General features: G+C 59.0%; 1 protein-coding gene across 6 annotated transcripts in view; it reads right to left on the bottom strand.

Moving 5' to 3' along the window:
* Positions 1 to 800: 800 nt before the first annotated feature.
* The window catches only part of PPP6R2 (protein phosphatase 6 regulatory subunit 2), a 40,546-nt gene continuing 27,800 nt past the window's right edge, over positions 801 to 13,546 (bottom strand). For 4 of the 6 annotated variants that reach the window (XM_055143004.1, XM_055143003.1, XM_055143007.1 and 1 more), the window contains exons 5-24: positions 13,168 to 13,305; positions 12,551 to 12,616; positions 11,046 to 11,158; positions 10,786 to 10,899; positions 9,531 to 9,660; positions 8,786 to 8,938; positions 5,973 to 6,161; positions 5,474 to 5,538; positions 4,825 to 4,940; positions 4,420 to 4,505; positions 4,188 to 4,268; positions 3,907 to 4,004; positions 3,399 to 3,456; positions 3,111 to 3,232; positions 2,872 to 3,011; positions 2,505 to 2,667; positions 2,330 to 2,418; positions 1,944 to 2,103; positions 1,056 to 1,283; positions 801 to 971 (exon numbers count right to left, since the gene is read on the bottom strand). In XM_055143004.1, coding sequence (XP_054998979.1) covers positions 920 to 971; positions 1,056 to 1,283; positions 1,944 to 2,103; positions 2,330 to 2,418; positions 2,505 to 2,667; positions 2,872 to 3,011; positions 3,111 to 3,232; positions 3,399 to 3,456; positions 3,907 to 4,004; positions 4,188 to 4,268; positions 4,420 to 4,505; positions 4,825 to 4,940; positions 5,474 to 5,538; positions 5,973 to 6,161; positions 8,786 to 8,938; positions 9,531 to 9,660; positions 10,786 to 10,899; positions 11,046 to 11,158; positions 12,551 to 12,616; positions 13,168 to 13,305 — 2,361 coding nt within the window. In that variant the 3' untranslated portion in view covers positions 801 to 919. Of the gene's footprint in view, positions 972 to 1,055; positions 1,284 to 1,943; positions 2,104 to 2,329; positions 2,419 to 2,504; positions 2,668 to 2,871; positions 3,012 to 3,110; positions 3,233 to 3,398; positions 3,457 to 3,906; positions 4,005 to 4,187; positions 4,269 to 4,419; positions 4,506 to 4,824; positions 4,941 to 5,473; positions 5,539 to 5,972; positions 6,162 to 8,785; positions 8,939 to 9,530; positions 9,661 to 10,785; positions 10,900 to 11,045; positions 11,159 to 12,550; positions 12,617 to 13,167; positions 13,306 to 13,546 lie in introns of those variants that run through there. The other 2 variants (XM_055143005.1, XM_055143009.1) reach the window with 2 other exon arrangements.

Raw genomic sequence — 13,546 nt, 5'->3', positions numbered from 1 at the left:
CACCTGCTCCCCACAGGCCCGGGAGGAAGAGGCAGGGAGGGGGTGTCCCTAGTAAGGGAGAGAGGTGCTGGAGGAGGGTGACTGGGATGCTCAAGGGCTGTGCTCTGCAAGGGACAGAGGCTGGGGTGGCCCTTAGGGACAGCCCTGGCTTCATGAGCTCCAGGCCGAGCTGCTTTCAGAGAGCAGTTCTGGGGCCCTGAGCAGCTGATCTTCCTGGGGGCAGGGGTCCAGACTGACACACGGTGAGTGAGAGTGACACAGCTTTATTGGGGGGCAGGGGCCGGGCCCTGCACACTGATTATTAGAACATTGAAAATGGGCTCTAGCGCCAGCCAGCCCCCTGACCCCCCCCAGCACTGCTGGAGCCTGCCCCACACCCCTCCCCCCCTTCTGAACCCAGCTGTGGCCAGCATCCGCCCGGCAGTGGGGGTGGGGTAGGGGGCAACAGGCTGAGGTTCTGTTTTTTAAGGCAGTCGAATTCTGCAGCCTAGCTGGAGGCCAGCTCCCAGGGCCACTGGGCAGTTAGGACCCTTTCTGGCCGTGCGGCTCCTGACCAGCATCTGTCCCTGGGGCTGGACACAAAGTGCAGACACGTGGTTCTTCCTGTGTTTGACAGAAAAGGGTAGAAACAGGCTGGGAGCTGTGGTGTTCCACCTGCCAGTTTCCGTGTTGCCACCCCACTCTGCAGCAGTACGCACAGCTCGGGCCTTATTGCTGGGGGTTGGGGTAGGGATAGGGGGGCCCAGGGCCCCGAGGCCCACATGGGCAGGCAGGAGACGCAAGCTGGGCTGTCCCACTGGTTCCAACTGGCAGCTTTACCAATGCAGCATTTATTTTTAAATTAAATTAAGTTAAATTAAAAAGACAAATCGCATCACCAGGTAGTTTCTCAGTTCAGGGCTGCGGCCGGGCAGCAGTGTCAGACGGGGCCCTTTAAGGCGGCTCCTGCAGGTGGTGTCCCATCCAGCTTCCTGCAGAGAAGGGGTGGGCTTGGGGTTGGAGTTGCTCCAGATCCGTGGGGGTCTCACCTGGCTCCCATGGCCTGCCCCACTCACCCGTCCTTTGTCACTGTCCCCTGGGCGGCCCCCGTGGCGGTGGCTGGGGTGGCTCCCAGCACAGGTGCAGGAGGGACAGCTGCGGGGGTTGAGCCCAGGCCAGCCTTGCTCATTGCTGTGGCAGCCGCTGTGGGGGTCTCAGGGGAGGCAGCCACAACTGGTATGGAGGTGGTTTCTTCAGGTGCTGCTGAGGTGAGGTCTGGTGACCTGCTGGTGGCACACTCAGTCCTGTGTGTGAGAGGTGGTGGTCAGGGAGGCTGCCTTGGTGCACACTGTCCAGGCAGCTGTGACCCAGACCTCTAACCATGCTGGAGAGAGCCCGGGTGACAACACCCTCAGATGGTGTCTGTTCAGAACACGGTCCTCAAGTACCCCACCAGCCATGCTCAGCCTGGTGCTGCTGCTGCTCTGCTGTCAAGTCCACCCTGACACTGCCCTGCACAGAGCTGAGCAGCCTGGGAAGGTCACCAAGAGGCTGGGGTGGGGACAGGCCGGCGGTGCTCCAAGCCTGTGAGGGGTCTGCTGACGCCCTGGCAAAGAACAAGGTTTCCCAATTCCATCCGCTCAGAACCTGCTCCCTGTGGGCCCTGGCCACATGCTTCTGTTTCCTGTCAGCAGGAGCCTGAAAATATTTAGGTGGCCTCGTCCTGTGCTGCAGATCTGGGGCAGGGGACAGTCTGAGTTGGGTCATGGGGTCTTTCAAGGAGGGAGGCCACACTTGCTGCTCCTGCCAGTCACTTGCTCCGTGTCCCCAAGGGAGGGTCTGGCCCAGCCCCACTTCTGTGGCACGGCTGCCCCAAGCACAGCCCTGAGACGAGGACCAAGACCAAGTGGTCTGAGGGTCAAGGGCCCCTCCAGGGGAGCATAGCCACTGGGCATCCCACGCACCTGGGCAGTGCCGAGGGCAGGGGGGGTGCCTCTCGGCTGGGCCCCACACTGACAGCTTCTGATGCACCAGCCACCTGCTCACTCTGGTCACTGGCAGGAGCCACCGGGGGGGCTGTCATGGTCACGCAGGCGTTCCAGGCGCAGGGGGCGGCTGGGCCAGCTGTGAGATGGGGTGGGGTGCAGACATGACAGTGGGGGGTCTTGTGGGGCAGCCCCTCAGCCCATGAGGTCCCACTGCTGCCCAGCACATAGCACACATGTGTGTGCAAAGAGGTAGAGGCTTGGCCTTGGTCACCCCAGGGAGCCCAAGCTGGGTTCTGGTTCAGCGCCTGGAGGGTCTCGGGAAGACCCCCTCACCCCTGCCCTGGGCTCCTCCTACTACTCACATGTGCTCTCAGGGCCTTGCTTCAGGCCCCCCTGAACGTCCACACTGCCCGTGCCCACCGGGGAGCTGCACCTGGGCCCTGCCTCGGAGCTGTGGATGAGGTGGGACAGGGTGAGTCAGGAGGGTCTGGTGTGGAACAGCCCAGGTGGGCAGCGTGCCCAGCGCGTGGTGCTTACCAGCAGAAAGGCTGGAAGTCAGTGAATGTGGCCCAGCCTTTCTCCTCCGGAGCAGAGGCACTGGGGGTGCCGGCTGCCCACACGCTGGAGCCCACGTCCATCGCCACCCCTGAGGCTGGTGCTGCTGCATTCCCCGGCTCCTCTGACGCTGCCCAGATGGCACCTGCAGGGTGCAGCCACCAGCTGAGACCCTTGGACCTTGCCGCAGCCCCCAGCCCCAGGGACCTGCAACCTTCTGCATTGCTGCCCCTAGGTAAAGGTCACTCCAGCACGAAGCCAGTGCAGCTGGGGCTGTCAAGACACTGACCCTGTCCTGTTCCCCACCCGAGACCCTTGTCACCCCTGAAAGCTGAAAGCGAGTATCTACCTTCGGAGCTGTTCTGTGTACGGGAGCCTTCCTGGCCGGAGGTGGCAGGAGTGCCTGCGTCTGCACCCTCCTTCCTGTCGCGGCCACCATGCTCGGGGCCATTTCTGGGGCAACTCTCAGAGGCATGAGGAGCCCCGAACCTGGGAGACATGCACACAGATCAGAGCAGCCCCCAGTTCCTGGGGTCAGGGGTTCTGCATGGGGTGGTCACTACTGAGGCAGGCAGAGCGGGCCCCCACCTGGCTCTGGCAGTCACCCGGGCGGTGCAGTGTGCATCCTTGTCCTCCCAGATGTCATCCTCGTCATCATCAAAGGGCTGGATGTGGTCACCACAGCAGGCTTCAAATAGGGCTGCACTGGGCTGTACAGCCAATGCAGGCTTTAGGGGTGGGCAGCGAAGACCTGGGTCCCCACAACCAAGAACATATCCCCAGAGAGCACTGGCTACCTCCAACCAGACCCGAATCCCCTCCCCAGCCAGGACCACCCCTGCTGTCTTGGACAGGCCCAGGGTTGAGACCACTTACAGTGTCCTCATCAGCATCGATGTGGAAGTTGATCTCTGCGATCCTGTCGAAAGGGGCACTGCGAGAACAAGAGGTGGGGATGCTGAGAGCCTGCCCATGGTACCAGGTCCTCCAGTAAAGGGGCCCAGTCCCCCGTGAGGCCAGGGACATTGTCCTAAGATGTGCCAAGAAGGACTAGGCTGGGGGCACATGTGGACCAAGAGGGAGCAGAACAGGCCCTCCTGCAAAACGGGAGGTGTCACCAGGATCCCTGTCACAGCCTCCTCTGAAGGTTTCTGGGGGCCTGTCCCTGGCCCTCTCAGCACTCTGCCTTGTAAGTTCTGCTTGGCTTGGGGGGCTAACTGCTTCTCAGGCTTCTGGCTGAGGAAACATGGGTGCCCAGCTACTGGGACACCCATGGCGGGGATACCTCTTGGGCTGAAAGTGAGGGAGGTGGCCACTCCACAGTCTGCGGGCTGGGGCACCCCAAGAAGCTGATGCCACATGCAGAAGAGTCCCTTGAGCTCACTTGACACTGTCATCCTGGTCAGCAAATTCCTCATCATTGAAGCCAAACTGGTCCACGAAGGTGGCGGTCATCTGCTGGAGCTGGTATTCAGAGAACGCCTGTGGGCACAGTGAGTGGCACCCTCAGCCTGGCTCCTGGGCCCAGGGGCGCCCCCAGTGCTGACTGCCTAAGAGCGGGGGCCTCCAGAAGAGGGTGCGTGGGGCTGCCCCTGTGGCAGGCCCGAGAGCTGGTCTCTGCGCTGCGGGGGCCGGAGGGCCGGGTGCGGGGTGCAGCGCACGCACCTGCTGCAGAGACAACTCGTTAGGGAATGCGCCCTCCATGTCCTCATCCTCACTCGAGGGGTGCAGGTGGTGGGTGCTGACCTGGAAAGGCCACAGCGGTGGGCGTGAGCCTAGAGCCCTGGACGTGCCGCCCACCCTTCCCTGGAGCAGGTTGGGCTCCTGCAGAGACGGGGAATGTGCAGCAGCGGCTCTGCAGGGCCAGTGTCCCCGCTGCAGGGCTCCGCAGGCTCACCAGGTCCACTGCATTCCTGCGGTTCGTCTCCGTTAGCGTCTCCTCCACGAAGCTCTCCCAGCGCCCACGGCAATCCTCGGGGAGCCCTGTGGGGGCAGAGGGTGAGCCCGGGGCAAGCACTGGGCTCAAACAAGGAAGGGGCTTGGACACCTGAGCTGGTGAGCAAGGCCAGAAACAGGGCAAGGCTTGTGCCCACAGTGACGGGCACCCTTTCCTTCCTGACATCTCCCCACCAGCAGCACCCCTCACCAGAGGCCCCCAAGGCCGAGGCCACAGCTGCTCTATCCCTAGCCTTTCAGCATCTACCCTCGTGAAGCCAGACACTCTCCGTCCTCCTGGAGTGCCAGAGATACCCAAGGGCCCAGGCCTGGAGGGGGATAGAAGCTGGGGAGGGTCTAGGCTCACCTCGGATGGCCTCGCTGACGTGGCCCTGCACGGGGCCCCTCTCCAGGCTCTGTGCCACAGCGTTGGCGATGCGTGTCAGGTGGCCCATGTTCCCACACCTCCGACCCCCTGCGGCCCTGGAAGGAAGGTCTCTGAAGCCAGCAGCTGCACATGCCTCAGCTTTGGGCACAGACCAGGCAGGCAGCCTCCAGGGGCTGGTGACTCCACATAGGAGGCGGGGTGAGGGGAATTGCTCCCAGAAGCCCTCACAGTGCTTCTGGGAGTGGGACACTGGGTTTACCGAATCCCAAAGGACAGATAATCCCTCAGGTCAGAGATCCCTAGTCTCACCCTTGACCCCGTACAGCCTGAGAGCAAAGGCAGAGCTGAGTGCAGTGGGGACCCTCCTGCCATGGACTCGTGGCCCTGCGTCTGCTAGGAGACTGGGCTTTGTCTCCTGGAACCCGCCCTGACGCACTCTGGATGGCACAGGTGCCCATAAATGTCGACAACATCCAGACTTCAGGGCCCTTTGGGAGAAGCCAAGTCCATCCCTTCTATGGGGCAGCAGTGACGAAGGGACCTGCGGACGTGGGACCGCAGAGAGAAATGCTTGGGAAAGGGTCTGCCCTGGAAGCAAACAGCCCCCCACTGCCCTTGTAGCTCTTACTGGGTGTGGTCGTTGGCTTCCCAGGCCTCCAGGATCCGCTGCACCAGGCAGCACTGCTCGAACAGCTAGGGGAGAGGACGGGAGGGTCTGCAGGTGCCCAGGGGAGGGCAGGGGTGCTGCAGTTGCCCAATGGCCAGCACTCAGAGGCTGCCTCAGGGCTCTCCATGCTCCCCAGCCCCCAAGTTCAGCTGTGACCCAGACTGCCTAACTCAGGTGCTCACTTCTAAGCCCCACGTCACTGCCCATCTTGAGTGGCTATCACCACTGGCACTTCCTGTTGTCTGCCCATAGGGAAGCTCCCTCCTGGCCTCTGAGCCCTCACAGAGCACCCCAGGCCCCTGCTACTGCCTGTCCATGCGTCCTGCTGCCAGGCTGTAGGCAGAAGGAAGCTTCACTTGTCTGGACTTCAGGCTGGAAAATCCCCAGGAGGAGGGGCAGTCACACACACGTGACCGGTTCTGGACTGAGCAGCCCCCAACCCTGATCCTCGGGAACTTACATGGGTCACCATTGTGTGCTCCTCGGGGTGACTGGCAACAGGCTGGGGGGTCTCCGGCAGCTCTGCCACACCATTGGGCCCGGCAGCTTCCACCCTACTGTCTGGGGCCGTGCGGGAGAGGATGGCGGCAACGCAGAGCTCCACTTGGAAGTGCAGGAAGTTGTTCCAGCTGTACTTGAAGAACAGGTCCTGGACACAAGGCAGTCCATCATGTGCACAGCCAGCCCCTGAACAGCCCAGCGACCAAATCACCACAGAGGGGGGTGTCACATGACCACTCCATTCTAGCACAGCAGTGATGCAGGGCTGCAGACAGGTGTCTGTGCGACTGCACAGAAAACTGCACTGTGGGCACACAGCACATCTGGCCAGGACCAGACATAAAGCACAGGGGGAGGGGGATGGCTTTGCACAGGGCCAACCCAGGTTTGATTCACGGCACCCCAAATGGTCCCCCCTAAGCCCCACCAGGAGTGGCCCCTGAGGACAAAGTCAGGAGTAGCTTGAGCATTGGCAGATGTATCCGCCCAAAAGCAAGAAAAAAACACAACAGCACATCTGGGCCATGCCAGCAGTGCCTGGTTGCACCCAGTGGTGCTTGGCAGCCCTGCGGCGTGGAGGTGGTAGTGGCCTCCAGCACTCGGAGCATGCGCCCAGCCTGTTAGCCCCCAAGCTCCCTCCAGTGCTGCTCGTCTGCAGAAACCAGCGGCTGGAGCAATGCCTCATGTGGCTGAGTGCAGGCTTTGCACGTGGAGACCCAGGTTTGAACCCTGGTACCAAGTGCCACGCCCCAAGTTCTGTGCTAAGAGATTGTCACCATGAACAGAAAACCAGCAAAATAAGGAAACCCTGGTGACTGACACTGCAAGAAGGACCCAAGGAACCCTACACAGTGGCATGCGCCAGTGAACAGGGCAAAGGCTGACTTCACTCCAGGAAGGTGCTGGCCAGATTCAGACACAGCATAGTGTGGAGCAGGGGAATGGATGGCTACTGACAGCTAGAAAATAAATTGAGAAAATAAAGTTCTGGAAAAAGCGGTGATGGTTAGGGCCAGAGATAGTAGAATAGGTAGGGCATGTGCCATGCATACAACTGACCCAGGTTCAATCCCAGAACCCACCAGGAGTGATCCCTGAGCTCCAATGAGTATGTTCCATGAACAACAAAAAAGTGGTGAGGATCATACAACATTGTCACCAAATTAAAAAAACAAATTATGGGGCTGGAGCAATAGCACAGCGGGTAGGGCGTTTGCCTTGCACGCAGCCAACCCAGGTTCGAATCCCAGCATCCCATATGGTCCCCCAAGCACCGCCAGGAGTAATTCCTGAGTGCATGAGCCAGGAGTAACACCTGTGCATCGCCGAGTGTGACCCAAAAGGCAAAAAAAAAACAAAAAACCAAAAAAATTATGATTGAGGTAACCAAGTTTATGAGCATGCAGTTTAACACAAAAAGATCAAAGTGATGGGTCATGGAAAGAACGTGGTAAGCTGATTGCAGGCTCTGTACGGAGAAGGCCAGCTCTGATCCTCATCCCAAAGCACCACTTGGGAGTAACCCCTGAGCTCAGAGCCAGGAGGCGCCCCCAGTGCCATAATGTGCTGTAAAGAACTAAATAACATATAAACTGATTGACTAGAAGTGTCAGGGTAGCAGAAAAAATGTTCTGTTCTCGAGGGTGGGTCTTCCCAGGAGTGTGGGGGTCACCAGGCAAAACGCACGTGACACAAGGATCATACCTGGGACTTGTGGCAGCTCTGAACTTGCAGGCAAAGCTGCTCGCTTCACTCACTCGTGTTTTGCATGGTCAGGGCCCGAACCCAGGGCCTCATGCATGTGATTCAGGTGCTGTGTTTCCAGCCCCGCAGGAGAATTTCTTTCTTTTTTATATTTTTGGTTTCTGAGATTATGCTTGTTTTATTTTGCTTTTTACACTTTGCTTTTTTTTGCTCAGGGATCTCACTCCTCTGGGGCTCAGAACACCGTGAGCAATGCTGGGAATTCACTCAGGGCTGGCTGTGTGCAAGGCAAGCGCCCTACCGGCTGTACTTCGCTCCACCTGCTAACCCTAACCACCACCCCCCAACCCTGCCCTTTTTATCAGTGCTGGGAATCAAATCCTGGGCTTTACACAGGCCAGACAAATGCTTTACCCCTGAACCACATCTGCAGCCGTGGAGAATTCTTGTCCCAAACCCATTCCCAGGTCTGACAGCTTTCAAAACCAGGAGAGCTTCTAAGGCAACCAAACTCCTGGTGCAGTGTCAATGAGGGCTCAGAAGTCCCTCAGCCTCAGGAAGCTTCTGGGGGAGCCTGTGTGGAACCCAGTGCATACCGAGGGTCCTGTCAGCACTGAGACAATTCCTGTCAACCCTGAAGGCAAGCACATCAGGACAAGATGGACCCTCGGCCCCGGCCCCCAGATGGCCTTGCTTTCTGCTCAAGCAGTTCTTTTGAAGCCACTGCCTCAGCGCTCACAGTGAACTCACCAGACTCCTGGGATCTGTGTGCCCAGCCACGGCCCCAGGAAGGGCCACTCTATAGATATACACTACTCCATGGCCTGCACGGTACCTCTCTAGAGACCTCTGCTGGGGCTAGAGAGACAATACAGCGGGGAGGGAGCCTGCATGCAACTGACCGAGATTTGATCCCAGGTACTCCATATGCCCATATGGTCCCTTGAGCTCAGCCAGGAGTAAGCCCTGAGCATCGCTGGGTGTGGCCAAAACAAACAAAACCCCAGACAGAGTGCCATGAAGCCACTTCTGCCCCAGCCTCCAGACAGTGTTAGTGTGGGCACTCACCAGCAGCAAACCCATGGTGTTGAGTCGGCAGAGCTCCCGATGGATGCTGGGTGTGTCTGTGTGCAGCAGTGCAGCCATGAGGCGAGCGCCGTGCAGACGGGCGTTCCCCAGGGGCTCCTCCAGAACGCCGATGGTGGTCAGGATGGCTGATTTCTGCAAGCAGAGGAGGAGACACTGCTGGCGGGAGGAAGGAGAGGGCCAACAGGGGGCTCAAAAGGTGAGAGTTGGTGTTTTGCCTGGGTGGTGGGGGGCTCTGTCCCAAGTACCAAGCCATGAACAGCCCTGAGCCCTGAGCTTTGGCCACAAGGGTGGCCCCAAAGCCAAGAAAAACAGGAGAGAAGAGGATGCAGGGTCACAAAGGACAGAGCCCCAAGGGACACTGCTGGGGATACTCCCGCAGGGAGCTGAAGCTAGAGCTGGCCATGTCGGATGCCCAGAGGCAGAGCACTATGCTCCCCGCACTTACACTCCTTTGCACTAAGAGAACATTCCAGAACCCCTGCCTTCACAAAGCTTTCTCACGGAGCTAGCCATGAGGCAGGGGAACTAGTAACTGGCTTGGGTCCCCCTGCCTCCTCCCAGCACGAGGCCAGAACTGCTGCGCTGGAACCAGGCCTACTTCAGAGGACCAGAGGCACCTGGGGAAGCACCTGACCAGTCCTCTGGGGGGAGGGTCTGAAGTTGCAGGAAGGGTGTCTGCCACCCCGCCCTCACCCCAGGGGCCCCCAGGTAGCCAGGTCCATACCTTTGGCGGGCTGAGCAGCAGCTGGTGGAAGTCCTTCAGGCGCGGCTCAATGCCATGCAGCACACCCCCACTGACGGTGCCCGATGGCCGCTCCAGTCCCTGAGGAAAGCAGTCCAGCAGGCCGTCTGCCCTGTGGGCAAGGTGCAGATAGAGATGCCGCACAAAGTGCCAGGGCCTACACCTGCTCCCCAACACTCCTTCAGCAGCTGAGTCAAACACACCCCATTCCCAAGAACCTGCTCAGGGATCGTCCGGGCCTCAGCCCTGTGCTGGTTGGGGCTTGGGAGGGGGCTGGAGGTGGGGTTATCGGGGGGAGGTGGTGCAAGCAGGTGCTGACAGGGGTTCCTCTGCCCCAGAAGGAGGCAGGGCCGGCCCTCACGACCGCTGGCTCCCATTCTACAGGTCAGACATAACTATTACAGGTAACACTTAGACACAGAAAAGCAAAGCGGAGTTGGCCCTTCACTGCCTTCTCAGTCTGTTTCCCCTCATGTCAGGCAGGATCCCCTCATGTCAGGCAGGATGAAAACCCATATCCTGGGGATTTGAGAAAGTACAGCAGGGAGGGTGTTTGCCTTGCACATGGCTGACCCTGACCTGGGTTTGAACCCCTGACCACCACCAGGAGTAATTCCTGAGTACAGAGCCAGGAGTAATGCAGTGTGAGCACCACTGGTGTGGCCAAAAACAACAACAAACAAAACTCTACATGTGACCAGCTAACTAGACAAAATAAGTGCGACGTGACTCTGTCTGCAGGTAACCAACTAATAAACATATGCTGGGTGTCATAGGGAGGAGCGAAAAGATTACTCGCTCGAGAGATCGACTCCATTTTTCATCATTTGTTATTTTCTCCTTCCCAGGGCTAAGGATGTGGCTCGACAGCAGAGTACAAGCTCAGGCACACCTCCCTGCCAGACTCTAGGGCCGGCCTTCACGGAGCGCTCAATCAGGAGGCAGGAAGGAACTGGTCAGCTTATGAAGACCTTCCTCTGCCAAGAGGAGGTGCCCCCATGCAGTCTAGCTGCAGGCACGATCACAAAGCATCCATGAAGACGTGTGCAGAGACATGCAGCACACATGGGTGTATATGCTTGCAAGCTCATGTGTGCAGGTACGCCAACACATACATGTGCACAGACCAACACATACAAACGGCACATATGGACTCACACTTGCATACACCATGTGTGTGCACAGATATGTGCACGAGACACTCCCAAAGCCCTCGCCAGTTCCCCCAGGCGCTCACCCGGCCCGCCGGGTGTCCAGCAGGCTTAGCAGCACCTGCGTCCCGCTGACCAGGCAGCTCTCTGTCCGCTCCCCATCAAACATGTTCTTCAGAAGCTGTTCCACGCAGTCCTGCCTGTGCACACATGGGAACTCACCTCTGGGGCAAAGGCACGAGGCCTCCCGCCCAGAGCCCTCAGTGAGGAGCCATCAGGCACAGCAGGGCGCCTGGAGCAGAAAGCCCAGAAGCCTGCCCAGTCCACCGCCTGCACCAACACTCACGACTCCAGGACGGTGAGGAGGGGGTCCGGCTCCGGGGCCTCTGGCAACTGGCTGCCCTGCTCTCTGCCTAGCCGGATGATGTCACAGAGAGTCTGGGACGCATTGGACTGTCTCTGCAAAGATAGGGCACATGGTCCCATCAGGCCCGGCTCCCAAGGAGAGCTGGGCAGACTTTCGGGAGGGAGACTGCACTCCAGGGCTGGAAAGGGCTCTCGATGTGCCAGACTCAGCTCTCCACACGAGGCCTGTTTCGAGAAAGGCTGCCCATGTGGCTGTGATCCTGACATGGCATTTCACGTCCACAATCGATGCTCGTGAGTCCTGTGAGCTGGCGACATGGAGAAAATAAAGACAACTTCTCTTGGGAGATGCAGGATCCGTCTCAGGTATGTGGCAATGATGGAGGCTATCAGCTCAGTGGGCTGACAGACATGGTAGAGGAAGTCAGGGTGGCCATGGGCCCAGGCAGCTGTGTCTCATGAGTGCAGGTGAGGTGGGCTGTGGCACTGGACCTGCCTCTGGGCCTATTGCCCAGAGTAGCCATGGGCCTTGGCCTGTCCTGTACTCTACACTACAGAAACCCTGAGCAGCAGACTGTGGCCCTGACATGACAGGAACAGGGCAAGGGCAGGAGCCAGCACAGAAGACAGGGCCTGCGGGACAGACTGGAACGCTCAGCAGTGCTCAAAGAGATGGAGGCTGTGCTATGTGTTTCTGGCTCTCCCTGTCTCTCTCAAGCAGGCTCATGAGAGTGCAGTGAAGTCAGCAGCCACATGGGGCCCCAGGTGGTGTCTGTGTCTCCTCTCTCTCACTCTGTCTCTGTGTCTGTCTCTCACTCAGTCGCTCTCTCTCTCTGTCTCTCTCTTTCTCACTGCCTCCATTTCTCTCGAGCAGGCTCATGAGAGTGCAGGGAATTCAGCAGCCACATGGGGCCCCCGGTAGTATCTGTGTCTCCTCTGTCTCCTGTCTCACTCTGTCTCTCTGTGTCTGTCTCTCTCACTGTCTGTCTCTCAGTCTCTTTCTCACTGTCTCTCTGTCTGTCTCTCTCACAGTCTCTCTCAGTCTCGTCTCTCTGTCTCTCTCACTGTATCTGTCTTTCACTCTCACTCAGTCTCTTTCTCACTGTTGCTCTGTGTCTCTGTCACTCTGTCTCTTTCTTTCTCACTGCTTGTCTCTCTCAGAGCAGGCTCAATAGCGAGTGCAGGAATTCAGCAGCCACACTAGGCCCCACGACATGGAACTGAGGGGACTGGGTCCTGTGGTCACTGAGAACCTTGGACAAGGACAGAGCCTGAGTCCCCAGACATCACCCACCTACCCCAAGCCCCAAAGCCACAGAACTAAGACAGAAATACTTGATGGAAGCCACTAGTCTTGGGGAGTTTGTAATGCAGCCAGAGTTTAGACAATCCTTGGTGAGGTGTCATTACTGCATGTGTGTGCAAACGATGGGTGGATGCCTGTGGGGAGGCAGGAGGCAGGGGACCGGGCGGCAGAGGACTCACATCTTCATCCTGGCTCGGATGTATCAGGCCCACCAGTCTCTGGATGATCCTTTCTTCGTTCAGCCACTGGAAGGGAGAGGCTTATTCTGGACTCTGCTCCTGCCTGTGGGGAGCAACCCTGCAGAGGCCAGTAGGGCCCCACACCACATGTGCCCCTGACTGTGAGGAACAAGGGACCGGACTCAAACATGACCTGTTCACTGAGGAGGGGCTGGGACATATGTCCGTGAGACACCTCGGGGACAGGAACAGACCCGGCACCCTTGGCTCACTGTGAACCCTGCTGTCCCCTCCCATGGCAAAGGGGTGCTCAGTGCCCAGAGCTGGGCTAGTGACTCTCCCCAGTGTTAGCCACAGTTGCTGTGATATGGCCATGAGGACTGGTTCCCAGTGAAGGATATGTAGCTAAGGTGAGGCCAACTGTGCCCCGGCCTGCCCTCCAGCTCTCTCCCTCCCACTGGTGATTCTAAGTTACTGGGCACAGCCTATCTTGCATGAGCCTGGGCTACCCATGGATAGTGTTCCCTCATCTGGGCTAAGAGCCGGCCTCCTGCCCTCTCCCCCACTGTGCCTGGGCCCACCTCCACATGGCAGCGCCCAGAGAGGGTGACACTCACATGCAGGACGCCCTGTCGCAGCGTGGCTGGCTCCACACAGCTGACAAGCCGCAGCAGGAGGTCCATGAGGGCTGAGGTGCCGAGGTGCTTCAGCACCAGGCTGATGAACTGCTCCTTCTTCTTCAAGAACACCAGCACCTGGAAGCAGCAGAGAGAGCGTTGGCTGGTGACGGCACTGAGAACAGAGAGGGTGGAGCACACACAGGGGAAAGGCCTCAGTGTGGTGCTGAGTGAGAGGCATGAGGCTCGCTGACTCTGACTGGCTCCTGCTTGTCCAGCATGAATGAGTGGCGGTACTGAGATGGGGTACTGCAGCACCACTGATGCTCCAGAGAGACGCAGACCTGCAGAGCAGTGAGCACGCATGCATACGACCCTC

This window comes from Sorex araneus, chromosome 6 (assembly GCF_027595985.1).
Source record: "Sorex araneus isolate mSorAra2 chromosome 6, mSorAra2.pri, whole genome shotgun sequence".
Classification (NCBI taxonomy): Eukaryota; Metazoa; Chordata; class Mammalia; order Eulipotyphla; family Soricidae; genus Sorex; species Sorex araneus.
The sequence above is the reverse complement of the archived record's forward strand: the minus strand, read 5'-3'. Positions and strand labels throughout refer to the sequence as shown.